Consider the following 21,877-nt stretch of genomic DNA (forward strand, 5'->3'; position numbering starts at 1 on the left):
GCTCTTTCCACATTCTAAGCATTTATGTGGTTTCTCCCCAGTGTGAATACTTTGATGGGCAGTGAGTTGCTCTTTCCAACTGAAGCTCTTTCCACATTCTAAGCATTTATGTGGTTTCTCCCCAGTGTGAATACTTTGATGGACAGTGAGTTGATGTTTCCAACTGAAGCTCTTTCCACATTCTAAGCATTTATACGGTTTCTCCCCAGTGTGAATACTTTGATGGGCAGTGAGTTGATGTTTCCAACTGAAGCTCTTTCCACATTCTAAGCATTTATGTGGTTTCTCCCCAGTGTGAATTCTTTGATGGGAAGTCAGATTTGTCTTCTGACTGAAGCTCTTTCCACATTCTAAGCACTCATATGGTTTCTCCCTAGTGTGAATACTTTGATGGGGTGAGATGTTTTTTCCTGCTGAAGCTCTTTCCACATTCTAAGCACTCATACGGTTTCTGCCCAGTGTGAATTCTTCGGTGGGCAGTGAGTAGGTGTTTCCACCGGAAGTTCTTTCCACATTCCAAGCACTTACATGGTTTCTTCCCAAGTGAATACTTTGATGGGAAGTGAGATGTTTTTTCTTGCTGAAGCTCTTTCCACATTCTAAGCACTTATATAGGTTCAATCCGGTGTGAATTCCTCGATGGGAAGTCAGATGTGCCTTCTGATGGAAGCTCTTTCCACATTCTAAGCACTTATATGGTTTCTCTCCAGCATGAATTCGTTGATGCAAAATGAGACTTGCCTTGTAACTAAACCTCCTTTCACATTCCAAACATTGATATGGTTTCTCCCTTTTCTGGTTTTTGTAGTAGGCTTTACATTTTCTTTTAGAATTCAGATTTTTCAAACAACGAAAATATTTATTTCTTTTCCTTCTTTGATCAGTTTTTTCTCGGATGGTAGTTTTATGGTAGCCACTGCCCTGAGAAGCGCAAGATTTCTTCCTCCTTTTCTCTTCTGCTTTAGGATTCCTTCTCTGCTCTTCCCTTTTTTCAGATCTGTCTCTTTCCCGTCTCTCTTTCCCACATAGTTCTCCCTTCCTCTTGGCTTTCCTCTTGTCATCTTCTGCAAGGAAGAGAGAAACTGATAAGTGCATGAGGGAAGAAATGGATCCTCAAATCACTGAACAATCCCAAATAACTTTTGTGATAAAGGAAGAATTGACAGGACTTAGATGGGAGATGGATCTTGCTCCGGGTTGAACAGTCTCTGTTGTCTGGCATTCACTGACAATTGGAGTGACACAGATTGTTGGTTTGGACCACAGTGATCTGGGTTCAGCTCCCAGTCAGAGGTTAATCCCATTGGGTGGTCCTGGGCCAATCACTCTCATTCGGCCTAGCCTACAAAGTTGTACAGGTAAATAAAACAACCGCAGATATTCTCTTTGGAGCAAGTGAAGCGAGAAAATGAAAAGGGGAGGCTCCCTCCTTCAGTGTCACAGAAAGTCCATTGCAAAGAGGAAGTCCCAAAGTGAATCCCCCACTTCAGCAGTTAACCGACCGCAGAAAGAGCCCTCAGATGTGCTGCCAGTCAGAGCAAATACTCCTGGATTAGTTGGCCAATGACTATGGCAGCGATATCGAGTCAGACCTCTGGGATTCTAACATTGTTCTTGTCTGTATTTGTATTTCTTGCAACTTTTAAAGTCATAAGTCATGATCGACTTGAAGGCACATAACAAATTACATGGAGGAACCGTATGATGAAGAACCAGAAATTTTAGAATGTGAGGTGAAAGCTGCTCTTAAAATACTTGGAAGAAACAAATCACCAGGAACAGATGGATACCAATAGAGTTACTACAAACTACTGAGACCGAATCTGTCCAAAGTTTGAGAAATAATTGTCAACAAATATAGAAAACTAAATAGTTGCCCATAGACTAGAAGCGTTCAATATAGATCCCAATTCCAAAGAAAGGGGATCCCAGGGAATGCAGTATCAAACTATTGCCGTAGTATCACATGCAAGTAAAGTAATGCTCAAGATTCTACAACAAAGGCTTTTACCATATATGGAGCGAGAAATGCCAGATGTCCAAGGTGGATTTAGAAAGGGAAGAGGTACCAGAGATCATATTGCAAACATAGGTTGGATAATGGAATGGACCAAGGAATATCAGAAGAAAATCACCCTGTGCTTTATAGATTACAGCAAAGCATTTGACTGTGTAGATGATGAAAAAGTACGGAATGCTTTAAAAGAAAGGGGGTGCCACAGCATCTGATTGTCCTGATGTGCAACCTATACTCTGGACAAGAGGCTACTGTAAGGACAGAATATGGAGAAACCGATTGGTTCCCAATCGGAAAGGGTGTGACACAGGGGTATATTTTATCGCCCTATTTGTTTAACCTATACGCAGAACATATCATACTGAAAGCGGGATTGGACCAAGATGAAGGTGTGAAAATTGGAGGGAGAAATATCAATAATTTAAGATATGCAGACGATACCATGCTACTTGCAGAAACCAGTAATGATTTGAAACGCTGATGAAAGTTGAAAAGGAAAGCACAAAAGCAGGACTACAGTTCAACGTCAAAAAGACCAAAGTAAAGACAACAGAAGATTTATGTAACTTTAAATTTGACAATGAGGACATTGAACTTGTCAAGGATTATCAATACCTTGGCACAGTCATTAACCAAAATGGAGACAATAGTCAAGAAATCAGAAGGCGGCTAGGCCTGGGGAGGGCAGCTGTGAGAGAACTATAAAAGGTCCTCAAATGCAAAGATGCGTCACTGAACACCAAAGTCAGGATAATTCAGACCATGGTATTCCCGATTTCTATGTATGGATGTGAAAGTTGGATAGTGAAAAAAGCAGATAAGAGAAAAATCAGCTCATTTGAAATGTGGTGTTGGAGGAGAGCTTTGCGCATACCATGGACCGTGAAAAAGACAAATAATTGGGTGTTAGAACAAATTAGAACTGTCACTAGAAGCTAACATGATGAAACTGAGGTTATCATACTTTGGACACATAACGAGAAGACAGGATTCACTAGGAAACACCATAATGCTGGGGAAAACAGCAGGGAGTAGAAAAAGAGGAAGGCCAAACAAGAGATGGATTGAATCCATAAAGGAAGCCACAGACCTGAACTTACAAGATCTGAACAGGGTGGTTCATGACAGATGCTCTTGGAGGTCGCTAATTCATAGGGTTGCCATAAGCCGTAATCGACTTGAAAGCACATAACAACAACAACAAAACAAATTACAATTGAACAGGGGGCCTTACCAAGACAGGACAGAGTCCCACAAATCCCCCCCATGACTTCACTGTGTAGAGCTCTCTGGTCAGGATTCAATAAAGTCCACTCCTCTTCTGTGAAATTCACAGCCACATCCTCCAAAGACACTGGATCCTAAAAAAAAAACAATACATGTTGTCATCACAGAAACCATAATGATTATCTGCTACCTACATGCAAAACGTAGTTAAGGTGAGGTGGCTGGTCATTGTTCTAAAGACAGAAACCTTCTCAAATGGCATTCACAGCTTTTGTTGAGGATGGCTTTGAGAGACGCAAAGAGGAGGGAAATTCATTCAGACCCAGGGACAGAGAGGCACCCAGGATGCCCCCAGCTTCTCCCACTTCTGAGTCTTTCCCCTACCTGATCTGGGGCGATAGCAACAGCTTCTCCTCCACCAGAAAGTGGAGATGATTTAGTAGGTCTTGCTGACATGACTCCATCCCCTGTGAGAAAGAAAATGGGCCCCAAAGCCTGTAATATATAGTATGCTATTCTCAGAGGTTAAAATATATAGGTCTGACTGCATGAGGGTCTTATAAGCTGAGTGAGTTTCAGGTATTTATTCACAGTTTATGTTTCAGTTGTGTGATAAAACATCTCTTCTCATTTGAGCTCTAGGCCAAAAATCAAAGTGATGGTTCCCATGTAAAAAATCATGATGTAAGTAGGAGCATTTCTGAGCTGTGCAAAAGGCTGGAGACAAGAGTGCAGAACGGAAATGGACTTCCTTCCAGTCGTTTCTGACTTATGGTGACCCTATGAATAGGGTTTTCAAGGTACGCGTTATTCAGAGGAAGTTTACCATTGCCTTCCTCTGGGGCTGAGAGGCAGTGACTGGTCCAAGATCGCCCAGTGAGCTTCATGGCTGTGTGGGGATTTGAACCTTAATCTCCCAGGTCATGGTCCAGCACCTTAACCACTACACATTGGCTCTCGGAGACAAGAGTAAAGGAGTCAAAATCAACAAATTACCTAACTGAGCTGACAGAGGTAGTCTCGGAGGTATTGTTGCGGTCCCCTAGACTACTGGTACTGGGGGACTTCAACATCCATGCCGAGACTGCTTTATCTGGGGCGGCTCAGGACTTCATGGTTTCCATGACAACCATGGGTCTGTCTCAATTTGTTACTGGCTCGACGCATGTGTCGGGACATACCCTTGATCTGATCTTCGCCACTGGACATGGAGATGGTGATCTGGAGGTTGGGGAGTTATCATCTATACCATTGTCATGGACAGATCACCGCTTGCTGAGGTTTAGGCTCCCAGCAACCCTTTCCCTCTGCAAGGGCGGGGGACCTGTTAAATTGGTCCGCCCCCGGAGACTAATGGATCCTGAGGGTTTCCAAAGGGCTCTGGGGGGTTTTCCGACTGAGAAGACTGGCGCTCCTGTTGAAGCCCTGGTTGATTTGTGGAATATGGAAATGACCCGGGCGATTGACACGATCGCTCCCATGCGCCCTCTCCCATGCAGAGCTCATACAGCTCCATGGTATACCTTGGAGCTGAGAGCGATGAAGCAAGAGCGGAGAAGGCTTGAGTGCAGATGGAGGCGGACTCCCGATGAATGCAATTATACCTTGGTAAGTGCCTGTTCAAAACAAGTATATAGTAGCGGTGAGGGCAGCAAAAAAGAGATATTTTGCTGCCACAATTAAGGCATCTCTTTCCCGCCCAGCGGAGCTCTTTAAAATTGTACGAGGGCTTTTACATTCTGGCCCTCGGGATATTATAGACTCATCTGTAGCCCGCTGTGAAGAGTTTGCCGGGCACTTCCAAGACAAGATCGCATGCATTCGTCGGGACTTAGACTCCAATATTACAGCAGTTGGTCCTAATGAAGCATCCAGATCACGGTCTTGTCCTCATTTATTGGATGAGTTTCAGTCGGTGCAGCTCGAGGATGTTGACAAGATCCTTGGACTGGTGCGGGCGACCACGTCTGTTCTAGATCCTTGCCCCTCTTGGCTGGTGAAAGCTGGCAGGACCGGAACCGCCGGCTGGGCCAAGGAGGTAATAAATGCCTCTTTAAGAGAGGGAGTGGTCCCTGACTGCCTAAAAGAGGCAGTGGTGAGACCACTCCTGAAGAAATCCTCCTTGGACCCAGATAACTTGAACAACTATAGACCTGTGGCGAATGTTCCGTTCCTGGGCAAGGTCCTGGAACGGGTGGTTGCTGGCCAGCTCCAGGGGCTCTTGGATGACACTGATTATCTGGATCCATTTCAATCCGGTTTTAGGCCCGGTTTTGGCACTGAAACAGCCTTGGTTGCCCTGTATGATGACCTTTGTCGGGAGAGGGACAGGGGGAGTGTGACTCTGTTGATTCTCCTTGATCTCTCAGCTGCTTTTGATACCATCGACCATGGGATCCTTCTGGAGAGACTCACGGAGTTGGGGGTACTGCTTGGCAGTGGCTCCGCTCCTACTTGGTGGGCCGTCACCAGAAGTTAGTGCTTGGGGAACACTGCTCGACACCCTGGACTCTCCATTGTGGAGTCCCGCAGGGATCGGTACTGTCCCCCATGCTTTTCAACATCTACATGCAGCCGCTGGGTGCGGTCATCAGGAGTTTTGGGGTGCGTTGTCATCAGTATGCTGATGACACGCAACTCTATTTCTCCTTTTCATCCTCTTCAGGTGAGGCTGTTAACGTGCTAAATCGTTGCCTGGCCGCGATAATGGACTGGATGGGGGCTAACAAACTGAAGCTCAATCCAGACAAGATCGAGACGCTGTTGGTGAGTGCCTTCACTGCCCAGATGGAGGATGTTCATCCTGTTCTTGATGGGGTTACACTCCCCTTGAAGGAACAGGTTCGTAGCTTGGGAGTTCTTTTCGATCCTTCCTTGTCTCTCGAGGCCCAGGTGGCCTCGGTGGCTCGGAATGCTTTTTACCATCTTCGATTGGTAGCCCAGCTACATCCCTATCTGGACAGTGATGACCTCGCCTCAGTTGTTCACTCTCTGGTAACTTCTAGGTTGGACTACTGCAATGCGCTCTACGTTGGGCTGCCCTTGAAGATAGTTCGGAAACTACAGCTAGTCCAGAATGCAGCGGCCAGACTACTGACGCGGACCAGAAGGTCCGCTCATATAACACCTGTTCTGGCCCGTCTGCACTGGCTTCCTATTTGTTTCCGGGCTAAATTCAAAGTGCTGGTTTTGACCTATAAAGCCCTACACGGCATGGGACCGCAATACCTGGTGGAACGCCTCTCCCAATACGAACCTACCCGTACACTGCGCTCGACATCTAAGGCCCTCCTCCGAGTGCCATCCCATCGAGAAGCTTGGAGGGTAGTGACCAGAACCAGGGCCTTTTCGGTGGTGGCCCCCGAATTGTGGAATAGTCTCCCCGATGAGGTACGCCTGGCGCCGACGCTGCTATCTTTTCGGCGCCAGGTGAAAACCTTTTTATACTCCCAGGCATTTTAAAATGTATTTTAAAAATGGTTTTTATAGTGTATTTTAAACAATCGTTATTGTTATATTTTGACGTTGCTTGGTTTTTGTTGTTTGTTCTTTTGATTTTTGATTCTGTTATATTTATTGTATCTATATATTTTGCTGGTTTTATCTTTTATGTACACCGCCCAGAGAGCCTTTCTGGCTTAGGGCGGTATATAAATAAAATAAATAAATAAATAAATAACAGAGAAAGACCAAATGGAGATACGACCCATTAATCCTTACCCAGAAGCCTCTGCCTGGGGTCCGATGGTGTCCTCTCTGCCTCAGGGAAATCAGTTCCTATTTCTGCATAGAGACCCTTTCCCTGAAACAGCATAATAAGAACTCAAGTCACATAATGGGGATCAGGATTAAAAGAGGACTAATAGAGGCAAAACCCAGAAGAGTATTTGATGTAGAAAAGGAAGGATAGACACAAAACCCTTAGAGATACTTGATATCGGGGTAGCCAATGTAGTGCCCTTCAGATGGGAGTGGACCCCAGTTCACATCAGCCCCAGCCAATACACTGGTCAGCGATTATAGGACTTTTACTTCAACATCTGGAAGGCACCACATTGGCGGTCCCCGTTCTACATGAAGCCCTCTCACCTGCTGCTCTTCCTGCTTCTTGTCCTCTGCCCAGCTCAGGAGGAAACCTTCTGCCAGGGCTATAGCCTGGGAACTGGTCTCGGCCCCACATTCCCTTACCCAGCTCTCCATCTCTGGGGGCAGGACAGCCAGGAACTGCTCCAGGATCACCAGGTCCAGGATCTGGTTCTTTGTGTGTCGCTCTGGCTTCAGCCACTCACGGCAAAGAAGGTGGAGTCGGCTGCAAGCCTCTCGGGGGCCCTCAGCCTCTTGGTAGCGGAAACGCCGGAACTGCTGGTGCTGCACATCTGAGCTGAGGGGGTTCTCCCCCATATCTTCTGCACATTTCCCCCCAGGAATTCCTCCACACAGGTCCCAGTCTTGATGGCATCAGGGCCAAGTCCTGCTTCAGGGGTAGCTGGGTCTTGCTGTTCCATATTTGATCTCTTGGTCTTTCACGGGGTCCTCATCCCTTCTCTGATTCTGGGAATGGTTTTCAGCATTCTGAGGCCACGTTCAGAAGGAGCACATCCACTTATTCTATGAGAGAAGCCAAATAGGGATCACTATGCCTAGGCCAAAGGCTGGCAGAGCAGGAGAGATGCTGGGGAAGAATAGTGGAATGTGAGGATTATTCTTTTTACCATATAGCCTTTGATAAAAACCCAGTGATGGGGCCTATGTCTTCCTTTGAAGATGGGCGTTTGGATGGCTGACAGATCTCTGCCAGCAGCTCCAAAGGGCCCCAGGGACCAGCATCATCCTCATTACCCCCTATTCCTAATTAAAAACTAGCTAAACAAGCTTACGGGGGAAGGGCTGTACCTCAAGTAGTAGAGCAGCTGCTTTGTATACAGAAGGTCCCACGTTGAATCTCCAGGCAGGGCTGGAAAAGACTCCTTGCCTGTAATCCTGGAGAGACTCTGCCAGTCAGTGCAGACAATACTGAGGTAGATGGAACAATTGTTTAACTTAATATAAGATCCTATACTCCCTAACTTATCTCTGAACTTTTCCAAGCCTCTCCTTGAATACAGAATTTTGGTTTAATTGTGAATGAAATGTTATTCCTTTCATCTCTTGATAGATTTGCTTATTTTTTGAACTGTCTCCCTTTCAGAGTTAAACGTGAGCTATATTGTTGCTTATTAAATGAAATTGGAACGCTGCAGTTCCAGGAGTTAATGACCTGGCTATGATAAGGAAATGCAAAGATCTTTGGGTGCAATGTGGCGGAAGAAACAAAGACTCAACATTTTTGGGATTGTCATCATAAATTAAGGAAGGACTAACTTAACCTTCATCTCAGCCAGCATGAGTGATGGAATATGGATGTGGGGGTTGGCTGCTCTGCCCTGTAGGCATTTGGATTGTTCTCTTCACCTATTTACCCTTTTAATAAAACATGGTTATTTACTTTCAGTCAAGGTCTTCCAAGTTTGATTCCTTTCATTAAAAGATTGCCAGTTTTCAGTAGCAGTTTCTATTCACTTAAAACGTCCCTTTTGCATCTCAGGGATAGGTGTCCTAGCCTCGCTGGGGTGGGGGAGGTAGCTCTCCTCCTTGATTTGGATGGATCAGCTGAACAGGCCTCCTGTGTGCCCTGCCCTGGGAAAACTCTTCAACCAAATTTGCAAAGGCGGAGGGGGATCACAAGATATCCAAGGGGGCCACCCATGCGGTGCTTTGGTACTTACTCCCAAATGAGAATGAAAGGGACTTTGAATGGAGGAGCTTTTGCTCTTGGGGATACAGCCCCCCCCGGGATTCCCTCCCTGTCTAGCCAACAAATTGAGATCATTTAACACACTAAGTCTGGTATACTGCCTTGGTATAAGGAAGCTGCACTTTCCACTCATTGTACCAAGGCCCTGCCTATCTTTTTTCTTCCGTTTTATTTGCTTTGTCCGTATGTTATTATGTGGATGTTCTGATAGAGGATCTAGAAGGGTTAACAGACAGAGGCCACCTCCTTACGGGGTGTGCGTCTCCCTTGCTGTCGTGGGCCCTCCAGCCTTTTCTCTGCCTTCACCGACCGGGGTTCCAATCTGTCTCCAGCCGCCTCCGCGCTCCCCCGACCTGGGGTTCCTCCTCTCCGCCCTCTCCAGCGGTCCTGGAACTCTCCTTCGCCCAAACACCCAAGGGGGACAAGGAACTTGCCAGGCCCCACCGACGCTGCAGCTCTGCCGCTGCTGCTGCTGCAGCGGCCGTTTAACAGCGAATCAAACTTTCTCCCAATGAAGAGCCAGGCAGGAAGTGATGTCAGAGGGAGAGAAGCCGCATTTTTTTGAAGGCTACTGCACCTCCTCTTGCTCTTTCTTCTCTAGGAATCTGGATTCGTTTATTTTAACCCTCACGAAGTCAAGCAGCCTGATGATCTTTTAAAGAGGGAGCCGAGGAGGAAAGCGGCATTGCAGAGAACAGAGGAAGACGGGGAGCTCCTGCCCTGTACTGAGTTAGAGCACTGGGGTCCATCTACCTCAGTGCTGTCCGCACTGGCCGGCAGCAGCTCTCCAGGGTTTCAGGCAGGAAGTCTCTCCTAGCCCTCTCAACTCTTTCAGAGAAGACCCCCTGGCCCTGGAGATTCCTTTGGGGAAGGAACTTCGGCATGCAAAGCTCTACCCACGGAGCTGTCGTCCTCCCATCACCCCTGCCAAGTAGCCATACTCGCTGGGGTTGATGGGGGTTGACAGGCCAACATCATCTGGATGGCCATAGCTTATCTAAAGTGAGATGAAATGTTGGGAGGTACCTTTGACAGGGAGAGATTTTTGTTTATTTCACACTCACCATCTCAAGAATTCAGGTTGTGTTTTCAAGTTGATGTGCAATGAGCATAGCCATTACAGTAACACCCTTCACAAACTACCCTTCCCAGGATTCTTTGAGGGAAGCCATGCCTGTTTAAAGTGGAATAACAGTGGAATAAATGTCTGCTGTGAATGTGGCCACAGAGATACATCAGATGGCCAAGTGACACCTACAGGCAGAGGAAGAAACAACACTAACCTGGCTCTGAATGTATGTACATTCAGAGGAATGAGGCTTGCAGTCCTAAACATACATGCTCTAGAGTGGGATGGAAGCCCTGTGGCACTCCAGATGTTGTGAAACTCTTGACTCTCCATTAGCCCCAGTCAGCACAGTCAATGGCCAGGGGAGATGAGAAAGGTAGACTAGCAGCTTTCTGGACCACCTGGACCCTGCCATCCTGGCTTCATAACTGAGATACTCTGTAAGAGCGATGCTGGTTGCCCCCCATGTTGGTGATGCTTATTTATTTATTTATTTATTTATTGTATTTGTATACCGCCCCATAGCCGAAGCTCTCTGGGCGGTTTACAGCAACTAAAAACATCAAAAACAAACATACAAATTTAAAACATATATTTTAAAAACAATTTAAAACAATTTAAAAACACATGCTAAAATGCCTGGGAGAAGAGGAAAGTCTTGTGGCCAAAACAGCCGTCAGTGTCACCATCAGCCCAGTCCTGTGGAATGTTCTTCTGACAAAGATTCAGCAGGCGTCTTCTATGTTAAGCTTTCAATGTTTGCTACAAACATTTCTATGAAGCCAGGCTTACGCAGACAATGGGAAAAAATAGTTTCTGTAATAGCTGGCAATTTGTGATTGTAATTTTTATGTGTCTTTTATTGTGCACATGATTAGTAAACCACTTCAAAAAATTTTCAAAATGAAATTGCAGTATATATATATATTTAATAAACAAATAAAGGAATAAAGTAAAATAAAAGGGCCACAAGTTCCCCAAACCTGTAGTAGAGAGTAAGCCCCATGGAACACAGTGGGGTTTACTCTTGAGTGAACAAACATACATAGGATTGTGCTGTAAGCCATACTGATGATCCTATAACCACTTACCTAGGTTTAAACCCCATTGAACTCCAGGGGACTTCTGAATACACGAGTACAGGATTGCACTGCTAATATTTAGGATGTGTGCTTTCTTTACGAAACAAAAAGTGTAGCTAAGAATGCTTTTCTAAATCTAGACAGTACCCTTCCTTGGGGCTGCGGTGCTTAAAAAACAATCGCGCCAGTCCTTAGTGATCTTTGGGGCATCTCTTAAAGGCACAGGTTGACCTGAAAGGGGCGGTATAATCATTCTCTATACCCCCATGGAAAGGCCGGCTACAAGTGCTGGCGCTTGCCCTTCTCAATCATGGCTGCCTGGGCTGTCGCGTCCGGCGGAGAGCAAGCGATGAAAGGCTGCGCGGTGGGAAGGGAGAGCACGTGACGGGAGACAAGATGGCTGCCTTTCCTTGGTAAGGACGGAGGAGCTTTTTTTTTTGGTAGATAGTCCCAGCTAGGGGCTTGGAGGAGGGGCGGTAGTTTGCAACGGCGGTGCAGGCACTGGGCGATGCCGTCCAAGGGACTTTTCTGCTTGAATTTCCTTTTCTCTTGCAAGGCTTTGTTGGAAGAGAGAGAAATGTTTGGAGCGAGGGAGAAGGGGCTTTTAGCTCTCCCACCCACAGGGTGGCTTTTACATTTTTACTTTATTTCGTGGAGGAGCAGGCAGATAAGATACAACAATCAGAGAGGTTCTGTGACTCTTAGCAGTGATAACTGCTATTTAATACATATTTAAGGTCTTAATATCTTTAATTATCACTGATTATGCGTTTGCAACTCATTGCCGTCTACTTTCTACCTTGCATTTTTCCTTTCCTTTCTACCTTGCATTGTGCCTAATCTATCTATATACATACTGCCAAGTGAGATTTCACTTTGTGCATCTGATGGGCCACAAAACCTTATGCCACAATAAATAAATTTTGTTAGCTAGTGTGGTGTGGCTAGACTACGATCTCAGAGACCAGGGTTCAAATCCAACTCAGCCACGAAGCGCGCTGGATAACCTTGGGCCAGTCATTGTCCTTTAGCGTAACCTACTTCAGAGGGTTGTTGTGAGGATAAAATGGGAAGGGGAAAGGCAGAGCTATTTATGGCACCATAATCTCCCTGGAGGAAAGGAGAGATGATGTTTATTATTATTTAGATTTTTTCATTCTTTGTTACCCAAAGGTCTCCAAGCAACTTACAACATTGTTAAAAACACAAATAAATATAAATATATCATGCAATAAAAACAAAGTGATTAAACTGCAACAACATCCCCCTTACAGTCACAGGAACCTTTGGCAGTGTACTAACAGCAGATAGAAATAATATATATTTTATAAGGGTGCCACAGGACTCTGTTGCTTTTGCTGCAGCTCTGTAGCTAACACTCTGGAAATCCTTAGCAGTGATGTATCAGGCAGAAATCCAGAGGTGTCTCTCTTGGGGATTAGAGGTGTGATGGCAGTGGGTATTTGGGAAAATAGGCAACATTTAATGCACAGACTAAACAAGTCTAACAGCAAAGTGTTTTGTGGCATCTTTTAAAGTTTTACTGTAATATAAGTTTCCTTGGATTGTAGCTTGCTTTATTGGATGCATTGTGTTAGTGTCATTTGGACAGTGTGTGTAATGTACATCTACCCACAGGTAAAGAGCTAGCCTGGTGCAGTGGTTAGTGTCTTTAACTAAGACTGAGGAAGAACCAGATTCAAATCCTCACTCACCCACGAGTCTGGCTGGCAGACCTTGGGCCTGTCATCTTTCTCTCAGCCTAACCTGCCTTATTGAGTTGTCATGAGAATAAAATGTCCTGATAAAAAATGCCTAAAAAATACAGAGAAAATCCAAACTGGGATTCAATGGTAATGAAATGCAAAAGATACAGTTTGGCTTTCTTAGTTCACTGATGAATGTATGACTGACAAAACGCTTAAAATGGTTAAAGAAAGAAGGAAAGCAAAAGGAGATAGAAACACAGTCAGAACCCTAAATGCAACTATACAATGACTAGTTCGTAGGGACAAACAAAACTATTACAATAGTTATTGTATAGAAATAGAAAAGGACAACAAAATGGGAAGAACAAGAGTCCTATTCCAAAAGATTAGAGAAATGAAAGGGAAATTTAAACCACGAGTAGGGATGTTGAATAATCAATAGGGGAACACACTGACTGACCGAGATGAAATAAAAGGAAGATGGCAGCAATACACTGAAGAACTCTATAACAGAGATGACAGGATGACAGATTCATTAACAGAGGAACCATATGATGAAGAACCAGATATTTTAGAATGTGAGGTGAATGTGCTGTTAAAATACTTGGAAAAAACAAATCACCAGGAACAGATGGCATACCAAAATAGTTGCTACAAGAGTTACTGAAACTGAATCTGTCCAAATTTTGACAAAAATTTGTCAAGAAATTTGGAAAACTAAACAATGGGCCACAGACTGGAATTGTTCAATATATATCCCAATTCCAAAGAAAAGGGATCCCAGAGAATGCAGTAGTTATCGAACTATTGCCTTAATATCTCATGCAAGTAAAGTAATGCTCAAGATTCTACAACAAAGGCTTTTACCATATATGGAGCGAGAAGTTCCAGATGTCCAAGCTGGATTTAGAAAGGGAAGAGGTACCAGAGATCATATCGTAAACATACTTTGGATAATGGAACAGACCAAGGAATTTCAAAAGAAAATCACCCTGTGCTTTATAGATTACAGCAAAGTCTTTGATGATGTAGATAATGAAAAACTATGGAATGCTTTAAAAGAAATTGGGTGCGACAGCACCTGATTGTCCTGATGTGCAACCTATACTCTAGACAAGAGGCTACTATAAGGACAGAATATGGAGAAACCGATTGGTTCCCAATTGGAAAGGGTGTGAGACGGGTGTATTTTATCACCCTATTTATTTAATCTATATGCAGAACATATCATATGGAAAATGGGATTGGACCAAGTAGAAGGAGGTGTGAAAATTGGAGGCAAAATATCAATAATTTAAGATACGCAGACAATACCATACTACTAGCGGAAACCAGTAATGATTTGAAATGCTGTTGAAAAAGTTAGAGGAAAACACAAAAGCAGGACTACAGCTGAACGTCAAGAAGACTTAAAGTAATGACCACAGAAGATTTATGTAACTTTAAAGTTGACAATGAGGACATTGAACTTGTCAAGGATTATCAATACCTTGGCACAGTCATTAACCAAAATGGAGACAACAGTCAAGAAATCAGAAGAAGGCTAGGACTGGGGAGAGTAGCTATGAGAGAACTAGAAAAGGTCCTCAAATGCAAAGATTTATCACTGAACACTAAAGTCAGGATCATTCAGATCATGGTATTTCCGATCTCTATGTATGGATGTGAAAGTTGGAGAGTGAAAAAAGCGGATAAGAGAAAAATCAACTCATTTGAAATGTGGTGTTGGAGGAGAGCTTTGCGCATACTATGGACTGCGAAAAAGACAAATAATTGGGTGTTAGAACAAATTAAACCAGAACTGTCACTAGAAGCTAAAATGATGAAACTGAGGTTATCATACTTTGGACACATCATGAGAAGACATGACTCACTAGAAAAGACAATAACGCTGGGAGAAACTGAAGGGAGTAGAAAAAGAGGAGGACTAAACAAGAGATGGATTGATTCCATAAAGGAAGCCACAGACCTGAACTTACAAGATCTGAACAGGGTGGTTCATGACAGATGCTGTTGGAGGTCACTGATTCATAGGGTCGCCATAAGTCACAATTGACGTGAAGGCACATAAAAACAACAAAGTTCATTAATGGAGCCTGCATGCAGAAGGTCCCAGCCTCCAGCATCAGTCCCTGGCATTTCCAGCTTGCAAGGATCTGGTAGTAGGTGATAGAAGAGACCTCTTCCATTATTGGGCTAGACGAGGAGCGGGATCAGAGGCAGGCACAGGCATGGTTACAAAGAGCTGTTGGACTCCAACTTAAAAAATGTCTGCTTCTTTTTGCCATGCTAGATTTCTATGTGCAGGGAATGTGTGTTGTATGGAAAAGCATTCAGGCAAGTGAGCAGCCACCTGCTATATAGCCCAGACACAGGGCTATTTCTTACTAAGGAGGTAAACCTGTGTCTGGGCTATATAGCAAGTGGCTGCTCACTTGTCTGAGGTAGAAACATGTGGCAAGAAGACTAGGCCAAACCTCTATGTGGAGTGAACAGTTTTATCATCTCAGAGTAGGCTTCTGTTAGAAATCGGGACAGGGGAGGAAGGCACTACATAGCTGCTGAACTATTCATTTGGTTCATGCCATTTGATAGGCCGGATGACTGTATACAGAAGTGGCCCGCTTTTCGGCAGCCCGCTAATATGGCAGCTTTCAATGAGAGTAAGGCTCCACTCATACGGTGCTTGTTACTCTTTTACTGCATTTTCCGGGCACCATTTTATTGATGGAGTTCCGCTTTTTGGCAGGTTTCGCTTTTAGGCGGAGGTCTGGAACGTAATGCACCGTATGAGTGGGGCCCTACTGTACTTCTAAGGCAGGGGTGTAAAACCTGTTGCCCTCCAGATGTTATGTTCCAACTCCCATCAGCCCCAGGCAGAAAAGCCAAGGGTCAAGGAGGGTGGGAGTTGTAGTCCCATAACAGATAGAGGCCCATGGGTCCCCCCATCCCTGTGTTAAAGACCTGTGTATTCCTTGTGCTGATGGGTTGGCTTATTTGGAGTGTATGTACAGTTTAGATTGTTATATTTTTTTCTCCAGTCAAAAGCACTTTAAAATGCTTTCTTTCAGCATCCAGTTGGTGTCACTGTTTATTTGTGTTTGGAAACAACTGTTCCTATCACGCTAGCAGGGTTTTTCTTAAAATGCATTACAGGAGAGCACAGTGTAGAACTGAAGAGTATATAAAACAGTGTTGTGTTTTTGAAATTCAGATAATTTCAAGGGGGCCACTACCTTGTGTCGCTTGGTTAGAGTTACACAGGCCCTGCTATTTGTATTGCTTGCATGCCTTTGTCTTTGAGTGATCCTGTAGAAGGAAGGTGCTTGCCTTGCCACTGTAGTGCATCATAAAGCAAACAGGGATATTTTCAGCTTATTAAAGACTTTATTCCATTCTTCCTTACAAGTTGCCAGACACACAACATTTTAAAAATTAAATATAGAGGTTGGAGATTTGGAAATGGGTCTGTATCAGACATGTGGAATCTGTAGCCTTCCAGATGTTGCTGAATGACAACTCCCATCATCTCTGTTCTTCAGCCATGCTGGCTGGAGCAGATGGAAGCTGGAGTCCAACAGCATCTGAAAGGCCACAGGTTCCCCACCCTGGAACTATAATATGGCTGAGTTGGACCTGGGAGACCAGCGAATCCCCACATAGCAGGGGTGGCTAACCTTGGTAGGCATCGGAGCTGTGGTCATTCTTGGCCCAACCCTCCGAGGCAATTGTGCTCGTGGAACAATTTTTGATTGCGGAACAGCACTCCCCCTCCCTCTCCTCCCCCTGCACATCCTCCAGATCTGCTCTTGGGGTTCTTCCAACACTCTGGAGCAGTTTTGAGTAAGGGTGGGAGGATATGTGTGGGGATCAGAGGGAGGGGAAGTTCAGTTGGATGAATGGAAGTCATTTTGTGATGGTAATCACTTCCTTGGATACGACTTGGAATCTTCTTCATGCAAAGCAGATGTGCTACCACTGAGCTATGAGCTACAGCTGTATGGTTCTGGTGCTCTGGACTCCCCCAAAACTTGGATTCTGTTCATGGAGTAACATATGGGCAGCCAGTGGAAGCTTTTAAGTGCCAGGGTTGCACGCTGGTGGTAGTCTGTCCCCATCAACAGTTTAGCCACAGCAACAGAGCGCAGTATTAAAATTTCAGTGGTGTAGGTTTGCTTTTTGTTGCTGCCGTAGAATCGTCTGAGGTCCAGCAAAAATGCTGTTCTGTAAAAGCGTGAAGGGAATACACTCTCTCTCTCTCCCCTTGCCCCTCCAAACACTCTGCTCCTTTGAATTGTGAAAGCCTTTATAAATGCTAATAAGCTCAAGGGGCAAGCAAAGTTAGCAGAAGTGTTGGGGGCACATTGAGAATAGTGCATTTGAGTGAATATTTATGCCCAGGGAAGGATGGAAACTGGAGATTAAGAAATGTAGAGAGACAGGCGTGTGTGTTCATTGCTGGATTATTTTCCTTTTACAATGTCTCATTTTGATTGTAAAGCCTTTTCTTTCAGTAATGCTGCTGGGCTGTTCGATTCAGTTGGCCTTCAAAGTTGCCTGGCCAGAGGGTGGCAGAATCTTCCCTCAAACGCTTTCTAAAATAAGTGTTGTCTCCTCTGCTAGTAGAATTGTGAAAAAAAAGTTGATTTGCGGGACACGGCTGGCAGCTTATTTCCCTTGTTTTCACCTCTTTATGCTAGCTAAAAATAAGCAGCGAACTTGGAATGTGCAAATTGGCCTTTTGGTAAAGACGACGATAGAGGGAATCTTAGCAGCATTTTTTGTTGGGTGGAAAGGCTCATGTTGCTCTGTTGATCCCTAAGAAAAGGAAATGGAAGCTAAGGCCCCATCCACGCTATATATTGAAAGCAGTATTATACAGCTTTAAATCGTCATGGCTTCCCTCAAATAATTCTGGGAACTTTGGTTTGTTAAGGGCACTGAGAGTTAAGAGGCCCCCTGTTCCCCTCACAGACCGACAACAGGGATCTTCTAACAACTTTCTGTTTACCTAAAGGCCAGCTCTTTTAGCAGAGGAGACAACACTTATTTTAGAAAGTGCTTGAGGGAAGACTTGGCCACCAACCGTTTCCTTTTGTCTGCAATGTTTTACCCTTTACTCCCCATTCTAAGGGGTCAAGGTTGTTGGTCTCTCTCCTGCCTCTGCTTGAAGACCTGCAGCATGGGGAAGCCTATCACCTGTATGGACTGCCTTCAAGTCGATCCCGACTTATGGCGACCCTATGAAGAGGGTTTTCATGGTAAGCGGTATTCAGAGGGGGTTTACCACTGCCTTCCTCTGAGGCTGAGAGGCAGTGACTGGCCCAAGGTCACCCAGTGAGCTTCATGGCTGTGTGGGGATTCGTCCCTGGTCTCCCAGGTCGTAGTTCAACACTCTAACCACTATGCCTCACTGGCTGTCTGTCACTTCTATAGTTCCTTTAAAAAACACCATATGAAATGGGGTATTTTTTTAAAAAAATTAATAAAATAAAAATAAAATGTTGAAGACAGAAACATAGAAAGCTTCCTAATACCGAGTCAGATAATTGGTCCATCTAGCTGAGATGCTGGGAATTGAACTTGGGACCTTCTGCATGTAAACTACGTCCCTTCGCCAAAGGTGGAAATATAGGCTCCATTTCAGCAGTATATAACATTCTGAAAATTCATGATAAGAGTTTAAGATGGGTGCTGAACAGCTGTTGGTCATTTGTTCCTGAGGTATCTCTGAAAAGCTTGCAATCCTGTCTCCTGGTCAATTTTATCCTCTGATTCAGGTCCCCCCGTCCACTTCTTCCTAAACACTGCCTACCTGTCCGCCCGTTTGTGATGTCATGCCAAACACTTGAGAGATCTTGTCTTTCCTTGTAATTTTTCTTTTCCAAAAACTGTTGTGCGTGAATGCGGAGTGTATTTTTCCAAAACACGGTTCTATAAGGTCTTTTCTGCCTTTTCTTCTTCAGGCACGCTAGACCAAGAAACTACATTCATGAACTGGAATCATGCAGGCTGGAATCTGTATCTGTGGATTTTGGAGACTACCATCCACTCAAACTCATTACAGTAGGTTTTCTTTGTAATCTTCCAAAAATCGTACATAGCCATGTTAATCCATTAGGATTAGATCATGGCTTGGGGGATTTGTGCTCTTCCAGATGTTGCTGGACTACTGCTCCTGTTGTCCCTGCCCATTCACCATGTTGGATGAGGCTGATGGTAGTTACAGTCCAACAACAACCTGAGGGCCACAGCTTGCTTATCTCTGGATTAGACAAAAATCTGAAAGGTACTAAAATCAAGTAATGGTTGTGATGCTGACACTTTGGAATGGCCCTCTCACTATAAACCTTCTGGCCCCTGGTGAAGACCTAGTTCTTTAAAGAGGCCTTTGGTGAAAGCTGAACTGTACACCATTTGCAGTCTACTGTCAGTATAAATTTTCAGTTTTCTAGTTGTGAGATGTGGATTTGATTAGTATATCTACAGCCCTGATTTATTGCCTAGCCCTGTCTACAGTCGCTCCCTGTTGATAACCTCGTTCATTTCTTCACCATTATCTTCCTAAATCAGGGGTAACCAGTCTGGTGCCCTCTAGATCTTTTGGACAATGACTCCCATGAGTCCTTGCTAGAATGCCCAAAGGTCAGGAATGATGGGAATTGTAGTCACCAACATTTATTTATTTATTTATTTATTTATTTATTTATATCCCGCCCTTCCTCCCAGCAGGAGTCCAGGGCGGCAAACAAAAGCGCTAAAAACACATCAAAACATCATAAAAACAGACTGCAAAATACATTAAAATAAAACAACTTTAAAAACATTTTTAACAAAGCTTTAAAAACATCTTTAAAAAAAGGATTAAAAAACGTTTTTTTAAAAAATATTAAAAAGCAATTCCAACACAGACGCAGACTGGAATAGGTCTCAATTTAAAAGGCTTGTTGAAAGAGGAAAGGACATGATGTTGGCTACCCCCATCCTAAATAAATAGGCATGCTTAATTCTTTTTTGAGTATTGTAGCTTTAGCCTTTTGTAGCTTTATTTTGCATCTGTACTGGAATTGTTTTATCATTTGATGTCTTATCATTTGACCTTTGTTTTTACTGTATTTTTAATGGTTTTTATTGTATGGTTTTTTAAATAAGTTATAAACTGCTTATAAACTTATATAAGCTTATATAAGTTATAAACTGCTTTTGATTTTTTAAAAAATGAAATAGGGGTGTACAAATATATTTATAAATAAAAAATTGATGCCGTGGGCTATTTTGAGAAGAGCAGGATATAAATATGAATTGTTTTTAGATGTCTTATCGTTCATGTGTTTGCTGCCCTAGGTTCCTTTGAGAGGAAGGACAGGATATAATAACAACAGTAAGCCTGCAGTCCTGTGTACACTTACCTGGCTGTAAGTCCTATTGAAGACCGTGGCCCTTACCTCTGAGTAGACAATTGCAGGATTGCTGTGTCTCAGTACCAGGTGGTGGATTACAGCTGCAATCCTCCATATACTTACCTTTGAGTCAGCCTTATTAAAATAAACAAGACTGACATCAGAGTAAGCATGCAAAGGATTGGCTGTATGCATTTCATGCTCTTTCAGCTCTCTCTAACTTTAGTTACCTATTTCTCAGGTCATGGAATCTAAGACAAAGAAATTAGGTCGCAAAGGAAGCACTTCCTCGACCTCCTCTTCCTGTTCAGCGATGGATCCTCTGAGCAGCGTGTTGGATGGCACTGATCCTTTGTCACTGTTTGCCGCAACTGCAGATCCTGTGCTGACTGGAACTATGGTAACATTCTTGTCATATTCACTAGGTCTTTATGAGCCCACTTGTGCATTAAAATAATGTCTGAACAATGCTAGTTTGGGGAAGGGCCGTAGTTCAGTGGTAGAGTATCTGCTTTGCATGCAGAAGTTCCCAGGTTTAATCCCAAGAATCTCTAGGTAGGATTGGGAGGGGACCCTTTTCTGAAATCCTGGAGAAACACTGCCAGTTAGGGGAGACCAGGTCTGGGGAATCTTTGATTCTCCAGATGTTGCTGAACATCAGCTCCCATCATCCCTGGCTGTTGACTATACTTGCGGGGCTGATGGGAGTTGTAGTTCTCCACACCTGGTGTAGACAGTACTGACCTAGATGGACTGTTGGTCTGACTTTGTATAAGGCAGAGTCCTATGACAAATACCAGGGACAGGACTTTTTGAGTGGTGGCCCTGCACTTATGGAATTTATTTCATGTTACTCCATCATTATTAGATCTTTAAAGGTTTTTCTAAAAAGGTGTTGTTTCATTTTTATGAAATAAGACATTACTGTTTCAATCTACTGTGCTTTAGATCAAGTTTTACTGGCCACTTTAATATGTGTATATTTGTTTAATTGATGATGTTTTATTTTATTGATTTATTTAAATATATATATATATATATTACATCAAGGTGGTGTAGATCATAAGATCAAATGCAGTTAAATACTATTAGAAACAACAACACAGTGAAAACAGCAGAATGGGAATCACTGAGCGGAACAACAAAATAAGATTCAGCAAATGCTTGGGCAAACAAAAATATTTTTAATTGTCAGCATACGCATATACTCCTGGGACAAGACTGTTTCACAATGTGAGCGGAGAATGTTTCATAATATCAGGTGGATCAAAGCAGGCCTTGGCAGCACCAAGAGGGATTCTTCTAAAGTTCTTGGAGAACGGGAAGGTTCATACAATTGTTTTACAGTTGTACTCTGCCCTGTGAGGGCTCTTATGTCCTGCAAGGTGACTTAAGACCTGTTTTTAGGAAACTGCCTTATACCAAGTCAGGCCATTGGTTCATCTAGCTCAGTATTGTTTACACTGATTGGCAGTGGCTCTCCAGGGTTTCAGGCAGGAGTCTCCTCACCCTACCTGGAGATGCCGGGGATTGACCTTGGGACCTTCTGCGTGCAAGGCAGATGCTCTGCCACTAAGTT

At 43.9% G+C, this 21,877-nt stretch overlaps 2 protein-coding genes across 10 annotated transcripts in view; one reads left to right on the plus strand and one right to left on the minus strand.

Annotated features, from left to right (window-relative positions):
• Positions 1-333: 333 nt before the first annotated feature.
• LOC133371629 (zinc finger and SCAN domain-containing protein 21-like) lies at positions 334-10,203 on the minus strand. Of its 7 annotated transcripts, none has more exons than XM_061599188.1 (7): positions 10,103-10,203; positions 8,138-8,224; positions 7,334-7,852; positions 6,965-7,046; positions 3,629-3,711; positions 3,252-3,378; positions 334-1,064 (listed from the first exon to the last, which is right to left on the minus strand). In XM_061599188.1, the coding sequence occupies exons 3-7, from the start codon at positions 7,643-7,645 to the stop codon at positions 433-435; spliced, it is 1,236 nt and encodes a 411-aa protein (XP_061455172.1). In that variant the 5' UTR covers positions 7,646-7,852; positions 8,138-8,224; positions 10,103-10,203; the 3' UTR covers positions 334-432. The 7 variants fall into 7 exon arrangements, with proteins under 7 accessions (XP_061455172.1, XP_061455170.1, XP_061455169.1 ...); XM_061599186.1 differs by lacking the exon at positions 10,103-10,203 and adding an exon at positions 9,290-9,562; XM_061599185.1 differs by lacking the exon at positions 10,103-10,203 and adding an exon at positions 9,290-9,562 and having other exon boundaries at positions 8,138-8,257.
• A 1,297-nt stretch (positions 10,204-11,500) lies between these two features.
• Positions 11,501-21,877, plus strand: part of VPS35L (VPS35 endosomal protein sorting factor like) — a 97,464-nt gene continuing 87,087 nt past the window's right edge. Inside the window, exons 1-3 of one of the 3 annotated variants that reach the window (XM_061599845.1) lie at positions 11,501-11,602; positions 18,865-18,964; positions 20,540-20,698. In XM_061599845.1, the coding sequence (XP_061455829.1) occupies positions 11,586-11,602; positions 18,865-18,964; positions 20,540-20,698 (276 nt within the window). In that variant the 5' untranslated portion in view covers positions 11,501-11,585. Of the gene's footprint in view, positions 11,603-18,864; positions 18,965-20,242; positions 20,314-20,539; positions 20,699-21,877 lie in introns of those variants that run through there. The other 2 variants (XR_009759415.1, XM_061599844.1) reach the window with 2 other exon arrangements.

This window comes from Rhineura floridana, chromosome 17 (assembly GCF_030035675.1).
Source record: "Rhineura floridana isolate rRhiFlo1 chromosome 17, rRhiFlo1.hap2, whole genome shotgun sequence".
In the NCBI taxonomy this organism is placed as follows: Eukaryota; Metazoa; Chordata; class Lepidosauria; order Squamata; family Rhineuridae; genus Rhineura; species Rhineura floridana.

Bases quoted from the DNA above. Each gene is read 5' to 3' on its own strand.
- LOC133371629 (XM_061599188.1), bottom strand. From the start codon at position 7,645: ATGGGGGAGAACCCCCTCAGCTCAGATGTGCAGCACCAGCAGTTCCGG. The intron at 3,379-3,628 runs GTAGGGGAAAGA...TTTTTTTTTTAG, and splicing joins TTGCTATCGCCCCAGATCAG to GATCCAGTGTCTTTGGAGGA. The intron at 1,065-3,251 runs GTAAGGCCCCCT...TCTTCCTTGCAG, and splicing joins TGGGACTCTGTCCTGTCTTG to AAGATGACAAGAGGAAAGCC.